Source organism: Trachurus trachurus (genome assembly GCF_905171665.1).
Source record: "Trachurus trachurus genome assembly, chromosome: 7".
Lineage (NCBI taxonomy): Eukaryota > Metazoa > Chordata > Actinopteri > Carangiformes > Carangidae > Trachurus > Trachurus trachurus.
Window position 1 is genome coordinate 28215732 of NC_139901.1, and position 17505 is coordinate 28233236.

Sequence of the window (17505 nt, forward strand, 5' to 3'; positions counted from 1 at the left end):
TTGTTTTACTCCACAAGAGAAAGACAGGTAAACAATACCACATCACCATGACAACATATTGTCAGGCCTGTATTGTTTTGCCTCGTGCTGGCGGACCACTTGTTTACATAGACGCTTTTTTACCCTGTTACATGCAGCGTCTGTTGTCTGTCTGACGTCTGCCCGATTTCACGTGAATGCAACATCAAGAATACGTTCCGATATGCAACCACACCGCTAGATGGGGGGAATTCCCTCATATTATACCTTTAATTTTAGGATAAATACAATAGCCACTGATTCTTATTTCATTTTATCAGAATACCTCCTTTTCGTCACGTTTTCAGCGGCTTTGTTTTACTGCTTTTTGTTTTACGGCTCAGTCACAGGGTGAATAATGACGTTATTAGTGAGAGAGGGAGGGGGGTAAAGGGGGGGACACATTACCCTAAGGTAGATCTTTGTCTGGTTGCACACACGGTCGCCGTGGCGCACCCGCACCCTCCGCTGCAGCAAGGGCTGCTGGGTATCGAAGAACAGAGCCCTCTTCACGGCGCCCTTCTGCTTGTGCTTGTGACTATCGAGCCGCACCTCCACCTGGAAATCTGGAACACATAACGCACGCAACAAATGAGCATTCATGGCGTGATGAATGTCCCCGACTCGTGTAATGACAGCTTTAAAAAAAAAAAAAAAAAGAAAAAAAAAGACCTCCATTAATACTCTGAAGCTGAAGCACACACAATGTAGTCAATGTAACTTAAACAGGGAACATTTCAGAGGAAAGAGGAGTAATTAGAGATAATAAATCAGGGTCGATGGAGAACAAAAGTGGTTTGATCGTTAATAAAAAGGTGAATCACAGTGAACTCCAAAGCACTTCATCACCTGCCAGAGCAGCTTAACCTACATACAGACAGACTGCTGTGGATGTTAAAACATTACGAAGTGGCTGCCTGCTACTTGATCGTTTCCTTATACTTGTAGTCTTGTAAGTGCAGAAATGTGGAAAATTGGCTCACCTAGATTGTCTGGAAGGTGCTCGCCATCAGCAGATATGCAGAAACTCAGGTTGACACTGTTTTGGACAGAGAGAGGGAAGCCATGATGAGGGAAGCATATTCATTTATGGCAGCGGCTCAGAATAAATACACCGTACGCACAAGACACCTCACTTGCCCTCACTTGTTCTCCCGTGCTCCACTTTCTCTCGTGTCAGCTCCTTACATGGTTCACATTACAAGGCATGGGGCGTAATGGGAATACAATGAATACTATGAAGAAAATGCCAATTGCTCCGAGACAAACTGGCATCTGAGTGCTTGTGCCAGCCGGCGGGGCCGATAAATCGGTGCCTCTCCATTTTCAAACCCCCCTCCCTCCCTCCTCTCAATCTCTCTCAAATCCATCCCACACACACACACACGAAGACATAGCAGAGTTAAGAAGGGTGAAATTGGGCAACGACTCAGGTTTCAGACGTTGACCAGTCGATGGCTGTCTATATAACGAGCCTGTAGCTCTCTCCCATGACATCAGCTGCACAACGCTGTCCAACAAACCTCCCTGTAGTCCCTGTTACAAACAAAAACTGGAAGTGAGAAAGCAAAAGCTGGAGTGTGCAGAAAGAGAAAGAGAGAAGGAGAAAAAAAAAGCGGCAGGAAAAGAAGTGGAAAAATGAGACAGAGGGACACGGGAGAATCAAACGACTCCTTTTTCAAGTCGCCGTATTAACTTTGTGCGTATTCTCCCGTGTCCGCCTGTTGCTGCACGGCTGTGTGCGCACGCTCGCGGTAGTCTACGTGTCCTGATGTTTCCCAGCTGTTCCTCCAGCACCAAACAATATCTCATTCAAAGCAACTGCACAAAAAAAACCCTCCCCTCCCCATTATCCCCTCTGCTCTCCTTTCACCCCCACTGAAAAATCCTCATCACCAGGCAACCTAAGTGTAATCAAGACACATGTGTATACAACAGTTTCCTTTATGGATCAGGACCTGGAAAGGGGTGGTGGTGGTGTGGGGGGGGGGTAGGAGTAGACACATGAGCACAGTGTCAACCATGTTGAGCAGCGAGCAACCGTCGTCTGTTTCCTCTCTCCACTTTTCTGGAACCGAACACTGTGCACATTCGGGAGGAAGCCAAAAAGCGTCTCACAATGCTGCTATTCAGCACGTTGTTCCTCGGCTGCTCGACAGAAAGCAGCGTGATACGAAGACATTTTCAAAATAGGTCAGATAAGAGCAGCTCTCGGTGCAAAATTAATATCGTGACTGCTAATGGAAAAGGTCGGTTGCTCGCTGCTTATCAGAACTTCCTGCCCAGATAGAAATGTTTATGTATGGAGAGGAAATAGGGAAGCCCATCTTTTTTTTGTTCTTTTTTTTTTTGCGGTTACTTGGGTCAAACAAATACCAACAGAGCAAAAAAGCACTGCAAAGGAAAAGAGGAAACAGACTGGTGTGATAGTGGACAAACTGGACACTCACCAGGAAACAGCAATGCTGGAGTTTCCACTGGTGACGATGCAGTTCTTCTCCTCCGGGTTGATCATGGTGGGGTTGATGGTCAGAAAGGCAACCGTGTTTACGATTGGACGGGACCTGACGAAAACAAAAAGTTAGATTAAAGTCCTCCATTTTTGCTTTTCTTGCTTTAAAAAAGGAATAGTTTAACATTTTAAGGAGACGTGCTAATTCACTTCCAGAGAGTTAAATGGGAGGATTGCCACCTGTTGGGGTGTTAGCTTAGCATACAGCACATCTGCTTGTACACAGATATCCTATATATCTATCTTTATCTTTATTCTAGTATATGCATATTTTTTGCACTGGAATATTCTAATTTCTATTTTATCTTATATTATTTACATTTTTATTTTATCGCTACCTTTTACTATTTTTTTACCTTTAATTTCATTTCATTTTGATTTATTCCATTCATGATTTACATACTTCACGCGGTTGCACATATTTACATAATGTACACTAAGTCATCATAAATGAAAAGGAGCAGGATGAAGAAAAACGTATAGTACCTGCCCCTTTCTGTAGTTATAATTGCATTGGCTTAAACTGAGATATACTTGTACAACTTTTCCGTTCCTTGCTTTGTGAATTAACAAATGTGAAATACACATTTGTTTTAAGCTTAGCCTTGCAAATGTATGTTTAAAACCAAGCTTCAATCGTTTATCCTCTTCCTCCAGCTTGAACAAGTTCTGTAAAGGTTCTGATATTGATCTATTATTTGCTTTATACATTATTTTTAAGGTCTAAAGATCTATTAGATCGGCCACTTTCAATAAACCTGCAGAAATAAAAAATCTATTTGAGGGTTCTCTGTTGCCTCCCTTATGAATAACCTTTGTGTCTGACCTTTACTGCTCTTGCGATAAAAAACATTTCTGAAAATATTCAACATGACTCACCTGTAAAGAACTGTTTTATCAACTCCAAAGGCTCCAACAATGAGGTCTGAGGAAACAAAGGAAGAAAAGATTAGAAAACATACTAAAAAAGGTTTAAAAGTTAATCGGTGGTTATTATTGACATCAATCGGACTCACCTGGGTATCCGTTCATATCCAGGTCCTTGGTGCCTCTGAGGGCGAATCCAAAGCTGGCGGGAATCGTCCCGGCAGCCCACTGGCCCGCGATCACCTGAGACGGTTTGTCCCTGAGTCCTTCCGAGTACCCGTTGTAGATGTAGACCAGTCCCTGCCGGTCCTCCCCGCCAAACGGAGCGCTGATGGCCACGTCTGTTTGCCACGGGACAAGAGGTCGGGAAATTATTAGCTCATTTGAAATATATTAAATCCGTTTTGATTAAATGTTCAATCGTTTGCTGAGATATTGTTGGCAGACTGGAGCAGTTTTTTCTGGCAAAACCGGGTTCGCCTGAAGCCGCAGTGGCCTTGCGAGAAAAACAAAAAGCTACCATGGGAAATAGCTTTTATTATATTAAGATAATATATTATGACGGCCATTTCCTGTCAGTTTCACTTTGTCCAAGTTAGATACTTTCAAGAGCCAAACTATTCAAAAATATAATTGCCATTGACGTTTTCTGCTTGTTTTTCTACTCATTATTTAATTTTCACTTTGATTCTATTCATTTTAATTCAAGCAGCAAGAATATTTCTGCCGTTAAAGGGATAGTTCAACATTTTGGCAAATTGGCCCATTGCCATAATCCCTATAGTCATAGCAGTAGGTTTGTTACCATACCTTTATTTGTCGGTGCAAGCTATTTTTAGAACGGCGGAGCAGAGCCGCGAGCTGCTCAAAGCTAAGCTACTGGTGGACAAGTTGTGACCTGCACATTCACCACGCTATGAGATAATAACAGAACATTATGAGACAGAGTTGTTTTAGAGGTAAATTCATGCAAAACCGCTGATTCGCGTTGCCTTCAGGGACAGTTTTTCATCAAGCAGTCTCTGTATTTACCTCTAAAACAACTCTGTCTTGTAACGTTCTGTTATTATCTCATAGCGTGGTGAATGTGCAGGTCACAACTTGTCCACCAGAGCGTTGTGGAGTTGTTGGATTGTGTATTTGATGAGTTTGATGTGGGAAACCAAGAAATAGCCTCCGTAGCGTAGCTCTGAGCAGCTCACGGCTCTGCTCCGCCGTTCTAAAAATAGCCTGCACCGACAAATAAAGGTAACAAACCTAATGTTATGACTATAGGGATTATGGCAATGGGCCAATTTGCCAAAAAGGTTGAACTATCCCTTTAACATGATGTATTTGCATCAAACTCCCGCTCTTACCATTGAAACCATCCTGGTTCAGATCTCCCAACGGTGCAATGGTGCTGCCAAATCTCCCATAGACCTGAGTGCCTGTGAGGTGAGGTAGGCGTAGCTCCAGGTTCAGGGGGCCGCGCTGCAGGTAAACGTACACCCGGCCCATCTCCTCCAGGCGGCCGTCGGAGCTGCGGACCATGAACATGGGAGCTCCCACCAGCAGGTCGGTCAGGCTGCAGACGAGACGAGACGAGAGAGAGAGGAAGATCAGAAACACTGAGGCCAGAGAATCCAGCTGTGATGAATCACCACCGGCATCGTCCAATCTCGACTAGACTGACACAGATTTGAAACACTCACCCGTCACTGTTGATGTCAGTCGTCGCTACTGCATAGCCAAAATATGATCCCATCTGTAAACAAAATTGTTTCCATTACTGATGATCTCATTGTCAGAGGACATTCAAATCAAAAAAGAATAAGATCGTACAAAACAGTCATGCTACTGCGATCTTCAGAGATGTTTCCTCCTGCGCTACTAAGTTCGAAAGAAACATGAGGGGTTGATGGGTTTTACAGGTTTACAGGTCCAGATGGGCGCAGTGTCTATTCCAGCTGACGGCGTAGTGGAGGCAGAGCGTAAACAAAGTCACTTGTGATTTTATTTATTCAGCTGAGTCGATCATTGCTGTTTAAACAACCCCCGGTGCTTTTTTTAGCCCCCCTCCGAGAGCGATTTGCAGAAATTGCCACTGCACTTTTTGTTTCCCCCCCACAATAATCGAGCTTTACAGCTAAACCACGAAAGAGAACAAACTCTATTAAAGAGAACGGAGCAAAAGGAAATTATCTTTTGCTTACACTGACTCAACAAATTAGGAGCTCTCACGAGGAGCCGGGCGGTGAAAGTTGCAGGTTTTTAAACAGAGCGTGAAGGAGCTTTCTGCAAGAGAGAGAGAGAGAGAGAGAAACTCACCTGCTCGCCAGTGTAGTTAACCATGGTCTTCAGATCTGTACCATTCAGAATAGACACCTGCAACACAGCAGCAACATATGGTGAATGTCTCTTTTTTTTATGGATCCTAATATAAGCACAGCGTCTGATATGGAATTCACTAGAAAAATAATTCCCACTGCGACCATATCACGAAGGCCGTTTTCTTTTTTTTCCCTCATTTTATTTTCCTGTGTCAGACCCAAGTCCAAATCTCCAAAAGCTCTCACTCTCATTCTAAAAAAAGGGGACAAAACTGAAAGCCAAAGTAAGAGTGATGATTAAGCTTCCTTACCGAACCATAAAGCATGCTGAGTCCTTTCGGGACGCCGGCCACAAAATCTAATAGGTGCACAGAGAGAGATGAAGCAAAGATTTAGGGAGGGGAAATACACAGGTCAACCTCAGCAGGAGGCGGAGAGAAATCCAGCATTGATGACATTTCCAGTTCAATAATAATGTAAAATATCATCGCTGACATCAGTTTATGCTCATTTCACATGTAATATTTGCATTGCTATGTTACTACCCCTCCCACCCTCCCCCTTTTTGTTTTACTTTCTGCACGTCTCGCCTTAAATTAGGCCGTGTGGGTACATAACCGTCTGTTTTATGAACTTACCTTCTAGCTGATCGCCGCTGAATTCCCCGGTAGCGATGGAGTAGCCTGTAGATGAGATCTTCCTTTAGTTTGCATGGCCACCAGATGAAGGAATGTATGCAATGCCAATGCATCCATGTGGATAATATTCATCATAAACTCTCTCACCTTGGTAGCTGTCGTCATGTGCGGAATGGACCTGTTTGGTCTGGATCTGTCCGTTCACAGACTGCATGAAGTATCCCGGGTAGTACGCTTTGATGATGTCCTCCTTGGCTGCAGAGATCACCTGACCTGCAGGGCAAAAGTTCAAAAAAAGAAAAAAATGGTGTTGACAATTTGGTTTTGAAGATATTTTAAGAACTTGGGTTCATATTCCCACGTGGTATGGTTGTGGTATGTGTCCTACATACCTTGCCAGAAGTAACTGCCCGGACCTCCCAGCACCACTTTGCCATCCTGAAACACAAACCAAGCTGTTTACTACACAGAGAGACATTTAACTTCAGGTTAACAGGAGCAGCTCATTAAGATCTTTCTTTACCGTCGTGAAGTCGGCGCTGAATCCTCCCTGACAGTATCCTTGTCCGCTCGCTTCACTGATTTCTGAAACACATCAATCAATTTATTTCAGAACCAGAACTTGTGATTTCAGGAAATGTTGTTGACATACAAATAACTGCGATTAACGTTTCAATTGTCTTTTTCTGATCATTTTATGCCACTATTACAGTGTAAGCCTCAATATAGTTTAATAATACACATACATCTTAGAAGAACAAGAACAAGAAGAGTCATTTATTGGCTTTAAACTTTAGAACATATAAATAAAAATTACATTTCTGTTCGTCTTTAGGCTTTGCAACTAAATCCATGATGCTAATGTCAAAAGATGCTCATCGAAATGCTGCCGTCCAATATTAAAGATTAAGCTCCTCAACAAAAACAGTTTGTGGAGCTCCACTCAAAGGGGGCACAATGTAGTAATGTCCAGTCAAACCTCAAATGAGGGAAAACGGCGTCGAAATAGTGATGGAAATATGAGATTTCTTGTGTTCTTAGTTTCATCCAACTGTTTTTATACAGATGAATGGAAACCATTTTAACAATTATGCAAAAATGATTGCACGGTCATCAGCTCAAATGATTGCGATCAAGCGATTACGTAATAACTGTAACAGGCCTATAGGCATCAACACATTATTACACATCAACTCCTCCTTTGTCCTCCAAATCTAGCACTTTAATCATCAACTCCAGCACTTTAAATTCCTGACTCCAGCACTTTATTACCCAACTCTGGCACTTTAACCACCTCCCACCTACAGTACCACCTGTGTCTAACTGTGAACCACGGTTGTATTGTGTTGTACAGTTTTTGTCTTACCTATGTATTATGATTGTATTACTTTCTTTGTTTTTTCTTCTTTTTTTTTTAAAAAAAAAGGTACCTGCCCCATGTTTTTTAATACTGTACTTATACTTGTGTTTTCTTTCATCTGCTTGTTTCTATTTCAGTATAGCAGGACTGTCAATGGAAATTAGCCTTTTAGCTAGAATTGAGTACATTTACATTTTATTTTAAAATGTTTATCAATGTACATTGTCCCTCTTTATCAAATAAAAGGTGTAGCGGCAATCTTTCTTCCTCCGAGTATTCCGCTTTACCACTACTATTAAGCAGTCTTCTTGGCAATAAGCTTGACACAAAAAACAATCTTCCAAGGCAATAACTCTGTTCAAAAGATAACTTTACTTAAAAAGCAAAAACAAAGTTACAAGATTCGCTCTGAGGTATCGTCAAAAAACTGTCTTGCTCCTTAGGCTGCTTAACCTGGTCTGAGAGCTAAGCTACTGTGATGTCGTCAACATCATAATTAAAGGAGCAGTTCAACATTTTAAAGGAAAACTACCAACTATTGTAAGCAATACAAATATGGCTCTTACAAAAGGAATTGAATTGAACTGAATAAAGAAGATGGGCGTTAGCGCCGTCAGAGTCAGATTTGAGGAGAGGTTATACCTGTGCGACACGGTGCGTACTCCACAAACTTGGTGAAGTTATGGACGGAGAGGTAGCAGGTTCCCGTGGGGTCGGAGAGAGGGACGTCTTTTTCCGTCCTCCATGAGTAGAGAGGAGCGCAGGCCTGTGGAGGTGGAGAAAGAAAGTCAGTCAGGGATGAGATGATGATGACGGGCGGGTGAGGGAGATGTGGTGATGAACAGGGTGAGCTTTTTGGGGTTGGGACTTGGGAGATGTTTTTCCAGTTGTAACAACAGCCCGGTGAACTCGGGAGGACACCCAGGCTGAGGTCAGCGCTACATCTGGAGCGCCGTAACCACGTAAGTAACTCAACCCAGGTCACAACCCCATCAGGACCATCAGACCAAACAACGGGCAGGCGGCTCAACTTTGATGTTAACTCTGTTTCTCTACTACGGTGTCGAGACGGGGAAGGTGAAAATTGGAGGAGAATGACAACAAGTCGACGACGGAGAGAAAATCTGAGAGACAGATTCCTTCTTTGTGATGTCAGAGTGAGACGTCTCTTTTCTCACAGCCGTGTGGCCGAGCTTCAATGAAAAGTCCTAATCATAACAGTGGAGCTGAAACCCTGAAACCTTAGTCCTCCTCCTCCTCCTGCCCAACCCCCAGAATCCCTCTAAAAAAAAGAAGAAAAAAAAGAAGAAAGGGTCGCCTTACCAGAATGGTGTCACCGTGGGAACGCACGGTGGCGCCGAACCATTGGTGGGACTTGAAATCAACCTGGTGTTCTGTGTCGTTGAGCGAAAAAGTGCGATCCCCTGGGGAAGAAAACACAAGAAAAATGACACTGAGTGATGAAACTGTGATAAAACATGCACTCTGCCTTCCTCCCCCCTTCCTCCTCCTCCTCCTCCTCCTCCTCATCCCTCCTCCCCATTGGAAACATCTGGACATTTGGCAGAAAACAGGCTGTAAGACTCCAGTTCGACCATTTCTCATGCAAACACGATCAGAGTGAGAATTTGAAAAGAAAGTATTTGATTCTCAGCCACCGCCGACTAAAGGAGACCGGCGGATTTCTTACAGGGTTTGATCTGGTTTGGTTTGGTCTGGTTTGGTCCGGCTTAACCCTCAGTGACCTTTTACTCTGTTTGACCACCTGGTCAGTCGCTAACGCTGATCTCTCCCTCCACTAGGCTACTCAGTCTGTGACAGCAGCAGGTGACATGACAGATGGCGCGGGGAGTCAGGTTTAAACACAGCTTTATTGGAAGACAGATGTTACAGACGCGCTGCAACCGAGGATGAAATTCAGACAAATTGATTTTACCGAGCCGAGGAGAGGAGAGAGATGATCATGACATTTCAGCATAGCAAGCTGACATCTATAAGGGAAGTGTCAAGAGTTGCACATGCAGAAATGAGGAAACCACTCCAGCCTTAAAGGGATAGTTCAACAGTTTCGCAAATTGGCCCATTGCCATAATCCATATAGTTTTAGGAGTAGGTTCGTTACCTTTAATTGTCGGTGCAAGCTGTTTTTAGAACTATACGCTTCGGAGGCTAATTGGATTTCTTGGTTTCCCTCATCAAACTCATCAAATACACAATCCAACAACTCCAAAACGCTCTGGTGGACAAGTTGTGACCTGCACATTCACCACGCTATGAGATAATAACAGAACGATACCAGACAGAGTTGTTTTAGAGGTAAATGCAGAGACTGCTTGCTGAAAAACTGTCCCTGAAGGCAACACGCAACAGCAGCTTTGCATGAATTTACCTCTAAAACAACTCCTAAAACTATATGGATTATGGCAATGGGCCAGTTTGCCAAAATGTTGAACTAACTAACCCTTTAACCTTCTCCAGTCTTCAGACCCACTTCCCCTCAAGACGATTTCATCAAACCACAGATGTGTTTCCTAAGAACAGGACAACACAGACTGCATGAGTTTGAGTCATGTTACCAAGGCAGCAGAGTCCTGTTGTTGTTGTTGCTGCTGTGATTTATCCTGCATCATGATCAGTTTTCTCGCCTCCAAGTGTATTAATACAAGCGCCTATACTGTAGTTCTCACATGGCAGCAGCTGACGAGAAATTATAGCCTACCGCTACATGCAGCTCCACCCTCGTCTTTTACATTCATTACATTATTTACACTCGTTTCCCGTCCAGACTTTTCAATGTCAAACCGTTGCTAAGCAGCAGCAGCAGCAGCAGCAGCAGCGGCGGCCGGGGCAGCATCTCCTCTGACCGATGCTGCGAGAGAGAACGAGAGAGAGAGAGATCACGACCTGCATGAACGTGAGGAAAGCAGGCTGTGTGTCTCTCCCAGCCAACTAGGCAGCAGCCTGGAGCGGAGCTGGGGGTGAAGGCCCGATCCCTCCTTGTGTCTTTGTGGAAACAGCGAAGCGGCCCGAGTCCAAGGATAACACACACACACACACACACACACACACACACAGAGAGAGACACACACACTCTGGCCCGGGTTTCCACATAGCAACCTCCCAGTAATCTCTGTTTAGGCACACACTTCTCCCCCCTCTCCCTCTCCCTCTCCTCCTCTGTTTGCACTTTCAATATTATCTCCATATTCTTACTCATTTTTCTTACACTATCTCTCCCACATCCTCACCACACTCCCACTCCCACTCCCCCACACCCTCACCCCCCTCCGACGGTTAGCAGCAGAGAGATTATAGTTTTTTAATAACCCAACTGTATTTTCTGCGTAATCTCCATATCTGGGCTTTTCCTGCTGAAGTTATTCATCGCGCTCCAACAGCGTCCCATGCAGCTCTAAGTACTCAGAAAGTCCTTGTGTGAAAAGAAGTGCTTTATCCCGTACAGGCAATAACACGACCGGCACTTCAAGCGGCTCCTCATAAGCTTGTTACTTTAACTAATCTAAAGCCTTTAGCAGCGCGCTACCTCTCCTTAAAGCATACACCTCCGTAATGTTTTCATAACTCAGGGGTCTGTGTTTGGACAAGGCCGACGCAAAGCCACCAGCGGGCGGGGGGAAAGGTAGAGGCTGAGTGTTAGTCTGAGTCCTTCTGTGATTTACAATACACCAGCGCTATGATCAGTTATCTCGCCACTTAAAAAGAGATAAAGTGCAATAATATAAACACCTAGAGCAGCATTAGTTTGGACTTTAACTCTGCGTCTGTTTCATTTCATAGCCTTTATTTAAACTCGGAGATATATTGAGGAGTAACCCTCATTTACAATATAGCCGAGATGAAACACAAAACATATAAGGACACTAGAAGACAAGACATTTGAAACATACAAAAGTTCCCAAGATGAGTAGAGACATTTTTAAGAAATCTTTTATTCCACAGGCCATACAAGCTCTGAATATGGCTTGATTGTTAGGAATGCACGTGGGCTGTAATACCTGTCGCTATGTTGTCTATGCCTATTTTGCACATCATTCTGGTTGTTTCTTGTTTTATGTTTTTATGTGTATGTTGTGGAGTGTCTTGATCTGTTTTTGTGCTTGTTGTCTTGGAGAGGCCGAAGACAAATTTCCACTAATAGATAGAGACTATTTCCATAACTTTTCCAGGTTTTTCATGACCGTACAAACCCTGTATGGTTTTAAATTGTCCCATTGATAAAAGTGAGTGTTCCAGGTTGTAGGTGCAACAGTAAGAGAAACTGGTCTTTCCAAGTTCGGTGTTAACAGAGGGAACCTGCAGTGTGAGCCGGTCTTTTGAGCGTGTGCGATAGAGACCTGCATTAAAAGATACTAGTGAGTTAATATAAGATGGTAAGAGACCAGTAAGAGCTTTATTAAAAATAAATAAAATATATATGTGTTTGAGGCGACTGAAGGCGTCCAGCTGGAGATGCACAGGGGAGATGGAGGGAAACCCAGAGACGACGTATGTCATGTGCTGCTGATACGGTGCCCGGCCCAGTTTCCCGTGGGAGCAGCAGTTGGAGTGTGGGGGGGGGTCTGCAATCTGCATCCATAGACTTAAGTCTCGCCTTTGAACCGTGTGTGCGAGGACGGCCATTAGTGAGGTTAGAGGCTCTCTGTGTGAGTGTGTGTGTGTGTGTTTGTGTGTGTGTCAGTGGGGCAGTAGAAGACAAATGGCTAAATTCACTCATCACATCAGCTGCTCCTGTGGGAGTTCAGACAGCAGGAGAACAGGGGGGTGGGGGGGGGGCTACAGGGCTCTGGTTTCTCCCTCTTCTCCTCCATCCCTCCCTCCCTCCCATCCTCTATGTGCCCCTCTCTGCTGCCCTCTTCCTCCTCTTCCTCCTCTTCCTCCTCTTCCATCTCTGCCGCTCAGATCCATAGACAGGCTCTTATCTCAGTGGAGGAGGAAGTGGATGGGAGGGGGGCCTCTGGCCACTTTGACCCAATTAGTTAGGCTAATTAAGAGGGTCTGTGTCCTGTGGGTCAGAGCTCAAACACACCAAGAGGCAGCGAGACCTATGACACCAGGAATATATATATATGTATATGGTAACACGTTATAATACGTACACACTATTAAGCATTAGTTAAGCATTAATAAATACTGAATTCTTCATTTATAACGAATGAATACTCATTAGTATGTAGTTTATAAATACAGTTAGTGCTTATCAATGATGAGTAAAACATTTTTAACTGTGTTTATAAACTAAAAACTAATGAGTATTCATGTGTTATAAAAGATGAATTCAGTATTCAATGCTTAACTAATGCTTAATAGTGTGTACTTATAATATAATATATAATAACACTTTATATATTATAAAGTGTTACCATACCAGTGTTACTGTATGAAGAACTGATGCTCTAGTGAAGGATGAAGAATAACGTGGACATCCTTCCTCACTCGGACATTCATGGTGGAAAAAGTTTTGAAATATATTTATATAAACGTCCGGCATCATCACTTGAATATCTTTTTTTTTTCCAATTTATTGCTGTAACATTTATTATCAGGATTGGCAAAGAGCTCAGTCAAAGCTACAATAGCTGAATCGCAGCAGTAAATGTCCTCCATGTAACAGCTGTTTGGCACCGGCACATCTGCATGCAGATGTCCGTGTACTGAGTTGTCGGAGACTCTCAACTTTACAGCCGCTCTGCCATGATCCAGATGTCGGGTCGGAACCGGCTCTGGCACTCTAATCAGCTCCTTCAAAGCAAGATCCTTTTAACAAAAAAAAAAAAAATGAAGGACGCTCTCTGAGAACCCGGGGGACTAACCTTCAAGCATGAGGCCACGCTGCTCGCACATGACATCACTCCCCGTGGCCTGCAGCCAGCACCCGGGGATGCACAACACATTTTTATGTTGCAAAAAGGAAAAACGTTGCAAAACTAAGGTACAAAGAGGCAGTGTTCAATAAAATAATGCTGTTAAACGAGGCTTGTGAAACACTGCACGTTAAACTCGTGTTAGCCTGCAAGAAGTGCGATTCGTCCTGATTGTGTGCATGTGTGTGTGTGTGTGTTTTCAAGCCACGATGTTCAATTTAAACGCCATGCAGCAGCGTCTGGTTCCCGTGTGCCTTGCCTTTCCTTTCCTCGCTTCACCATGGCGCCTTTGTTCAAAACACACTGATGGCTTCTCTGTCAACACACTGAAATATGAATCCATTCATTAGCCAAGCTCACACACACTTCCTCGTGTTCTCCCTAAACTGCTTTTACCTAAACCTGACTCACCTTCGGGGCCTTTTTTTTTAGTCAAAGAAAGACGAGCGGAGCGGCGTCTCCTTCGCCTGTCACACAAACAGGACATTTCTTTGTCTGACCTATTTGTTTATAAGTTGCTTATCTCTCTATAGTTCCTGGGGAGGGGGCGGGGTGGGCTGAGGCAACACAAACACGACCTGCAGGGGAAGGAAGGAGTATCCTTCAAGAAAACCTCTTCAACACCCCATTATTCCTTTCAACCCCACGGAGCGGAGAGAGGACACAAACAGGAAGAAGGGATCATCCTGAGTCCAGGACCCAATGTCGCCAACAACAGCTCAGTGGAGTTGAACAGCGACGCAATGCAGAGGTGAACCGTGTACAGAGCAGCAGCACACTGCAAAAACTCCAAATCTTATCAAGAATATCTGTCTTATAGTCAAAATGTCATTTTTAGTCAAAACAAAACTCATCACATTAAAAAGTAGCTTGTTTTTAGACACTTTTTTACTTCTTTCAAGCATATTTTCACTTGAAATAAGTAGAAAAATCTAATAGTGGAACAAGTTTTTCTTTCTTTTTACAAGCTCAAAAACCTTGCTTTCACTGGCAGATTTTTCTACTTATTTCAAATGAAAATTTGTTTCAAACAAGTGAAGATTATCTAAACACAAGTTAATGTTTAGGTGATGAGTCTTATTTTAAGTGGAAAGAGATTAGTTTTGACTAGAAATGAGACATTTTGACAAGATAAGATAAATATTCTTGGAAAGTTTGGGGTTTTTTGCAGCAGCAGCAGCAACAACAGAGCAGCCATTTTCAGAGTTTAAAACATCATCCTCTCAAAGAGCCGAATAACAAGAAGCACATCAGGGCTGCATCAGTTAAAGAGCACAAAGAGGCATTTGTTGGGCATTTTTCTCCTCCAGCTCTGGATGTCAGATCCCTTGAACGCCACATTACGTTACATAACAACTGACTAATATAGCAAATGCTTTTATCTTAAGTGTTTTACTAGTGTGGGACAACACTAAACCTGCAACACAGAAGGAGACATTGTGCTTCATCTGTTCAGAGAGTGAAAAGCATAAACATGAAGAGCAGGTTTGAATCTCAGAGTCAAAGTCAAAAGTACTTTATTGTCCCATTAGGACAAGGATCGTTACAGAAGAACATCATCAGTGCAGGAGCAGATATACCCAACACAATGAACTCGTCCTGCACATTCACCACGCTATGAGATAATAAGTTGTTTAGAGGTAAATACAGAGACTGCTTGCTGAAAAACTGCTCCCAACGGGCACGCGTATCAGCGGTTTTGCATGAATTTACCCCTAAAACAACTCAGTCTAACGTTCTGTTATTATCTCATAGTGTGGTGAATGTGCAGGTCACAAGTTGTCCACCAGAGCGTTTCGGAGTTGTTGGATTGTGTATTTGATGAGGGAAACCAAGAAATCCCATTAGCCTCCGTAGCATAGCTCTGAGCAGCTCACGGCTCTGCTCCGCCGTTCTAAAAATAGCTTGCACCGACAATTAAAGGTAACGAACCTACTGCTAAAACTATAGGGATTATGGCAATGGGCCAATTTGCCAAAATGTTGAACTATCCCTTTAACACTGAAGTCTCTGGGGACTGACTTTGTGTTTTGGAGCCAGCCTCAAGCACATAAAAGAAGAGTGCACCTGCACCACACATACTGTATGCACGACACACAATGCCTTACCTTCAGTATCAAACTCGATGTTGTGACAGTCTGATTGGCCGAGGCTCCACGGACAGTAGAAGACAGATCCTCCCTGTTCGACATTGACCTGCCTGGTGTCGGCCTTGGGCGCTCCGATCACCACGCTCGCACTGCGGAGGACAAACAAACAGACAAACATGCTGTAAGTGAAATGAAATAAAAATAAAAGTTTGACAGACATTTATAAACCTGCATGAATCTCTTCTGCTAAGGTCTTACAGCTCCCTGCCTGCATGGCCTCAATTTAAAAAAATCGCATACCAGACCTCCCACTCGACTTGAGCTCTGAACGTGATGCTGCGGTGCGCACATTTTACCGCTTAGCGCAGCAGTAGTATTAGTATTCTGACTCAAGAGAAAAACATTTTAACAGGCTGCAGCAGCAGCACCGTTTTACATAATCCCGTCGTACAACCGTGGAGAAAGTGCTTCTTCTACTGTGACATGTGCACGTGATGTTCGCAGTCAAGACACACACACACACACACACACACACACACACACAGACACACATGAAGAGAAACTCACACAGTCACACCACACGTGCACCCCTGTGGGGCACATTCAACAGAAAAAACAAGAGAGCAGACAGGCTAAGTGGAGTCACACTCTTGTTTCTACAGCTGTCACACTCCAACATCCATGTCCTTGGAGCTACACTGTGCAGCAGCTACAGGAAAGCAGGAGGAGGAGGAGGAGGAGGAGGAGGAGGAGGAGGGAGAGGGGAGGCCAAGCCAAGCACTTCAACAGACATCAGTGCCGGTTACAGGTGCGTCCAAGACCGAGGAAGAAGCCACATCGGATGTACAGTACTTCAGAGATGAAAAGGGAAGAGGAGAGGAGAGGAGAGGAGAGGGTGGAGAGCGGCGATAAATTAAAGTAGGAAACCACCAGATTTGGGCACGGTTAAGTTGGCAAAGTAGATAATGTGTTTTAAGTGGACGTTTTAGCCATTACCTCATTGTGGACAACTGCTGGCCTGGCATTGATGTGGGTAAAGGAGGCATCATGACCAGACAGACAGACGGACAGTGTCTAGGGGGGTCGGGGTCCATAAAACAGGAAGAGAACACCCTTTCCTGCCCCAGATCTTCCACCACCACCAGTGCATGAAGGTTTACATCTTGGCTAAACTTAGCATCCTGCCCCCCGGGGGGGTGAGTATACTCAGCGGGGTCCAGATGAGGAAGACAAAAAAGAGCCAGCATGAGTCAAACCAAACGGCCGTTAAACCGCGCAGCAGTCCAAGGCCGTGCAATCCTCAATAATTAATCCCACTCAACCTATTTATTACCTCGATGGATGAAACGTTATGAGATGTCTCATGGAAAAAAACAAAAATCTGAAGAGAAGTGAGGTCAGGGAGTGTTGGTGGTCAGTCAGTGCAAAAGGCAGCGCTCACGTCATCTCAGCATCTCTCTCTCTCTCTCTCTCTGCTCTGTGTGGGAGAACAAAGGGAGGAAAGAAGGTACGAGTCTAGTATTACACACCGTCGACTCGACTGTGGTTGTTGCAGCGCGGTGCCAACTCCAAATGCGGAGCAGAAACTCCCGGTTAGTGTTGGAAGAGAGAAAAAGAAACAAACCAGCCTGACTTTGGAGAGCAAGAAACAGTGTCGTCCCCCTCCTCCCTCCACCTCTCCTCCTTTTTTTTTTGTTTTTTTTATTCCTGACCACATGTGCAGACGCAGGAATATCCCAGTAGAGCAACACAGTTCCACCTGTACAGTAATGTAAATCACAGGAGGGGCTTCCTCGCTCAGAGGTTCTCACGACGAGACAGGATCT

The 17505-nt window shown here is 44.1% G+C and overlaps 1 protein-coding gene across 1 annotated transcript in view; it reads right to left on the reverse strand.

Moving 5' to 3' along the window:
* Positions 1 to 17505, reverse strand: part of itga5 (integrin, alpha 5 (fibronectin receptor, alpha polypeptide)) — a gene marked incomplete at its 5' end in the record, with an annotated part of 42169 nt that overhangs the window by 16047 nt on the left and 8617 nt on the right. The window contains 16 exons of the mRNA XM_083975521.1: positions 427 to 584; positions 1002 to 1057; positions 2469 to 2582; positions 3410 to 3455; positions 3547 to 3738; positions 4756 to 4964; positions 5092 to 5144; positions 5708 to 5764; positions 6021 to 6067; positions 6348 to 6392; positions 6495 to 6620; positions 6740 to 6785; positions 6871 to 6932; positions 8350 to 8473; positions 9031 to 9131; positions 15698 to 15828. Of these exons, the coding sequence (XP_083831647.1) occupies positions 427 to 584; positions 1002 to 1057; positions 2469 to 2582; positions 3410 to 3455; positions 3547 to 3738; positions 4756 to 4964; positions 5092 to 5144; positions 5708 to 5764; positions 6021 to 6067; positions 6348 to 6392; positions 6495 to 6620; positions 6740 to 6785; positions 6871 to 6932; positions 8350 to 8473; positions 9031 to 9131; positions 15698 to 15828 (1567 nt within the window). The remainder of the gene's footprint in view (positions 1 to 426; positions 585 to 1001; positions 1058 to 2468; positions 2583 to 3409; positions 3456 to 3546; positions 3739 to 4755; positions 4965 to 5091; positions 5145 to 5707; positions 5765 to 6020; positions 6068 to 6347; positions 6393 to 6494; positions 6621 to 6739; positions 6786 to 6870; positions 6933 to 8349; positions 8474 to 9030; positions 9132 to 15697; positions 15829 to 17505) is intronic.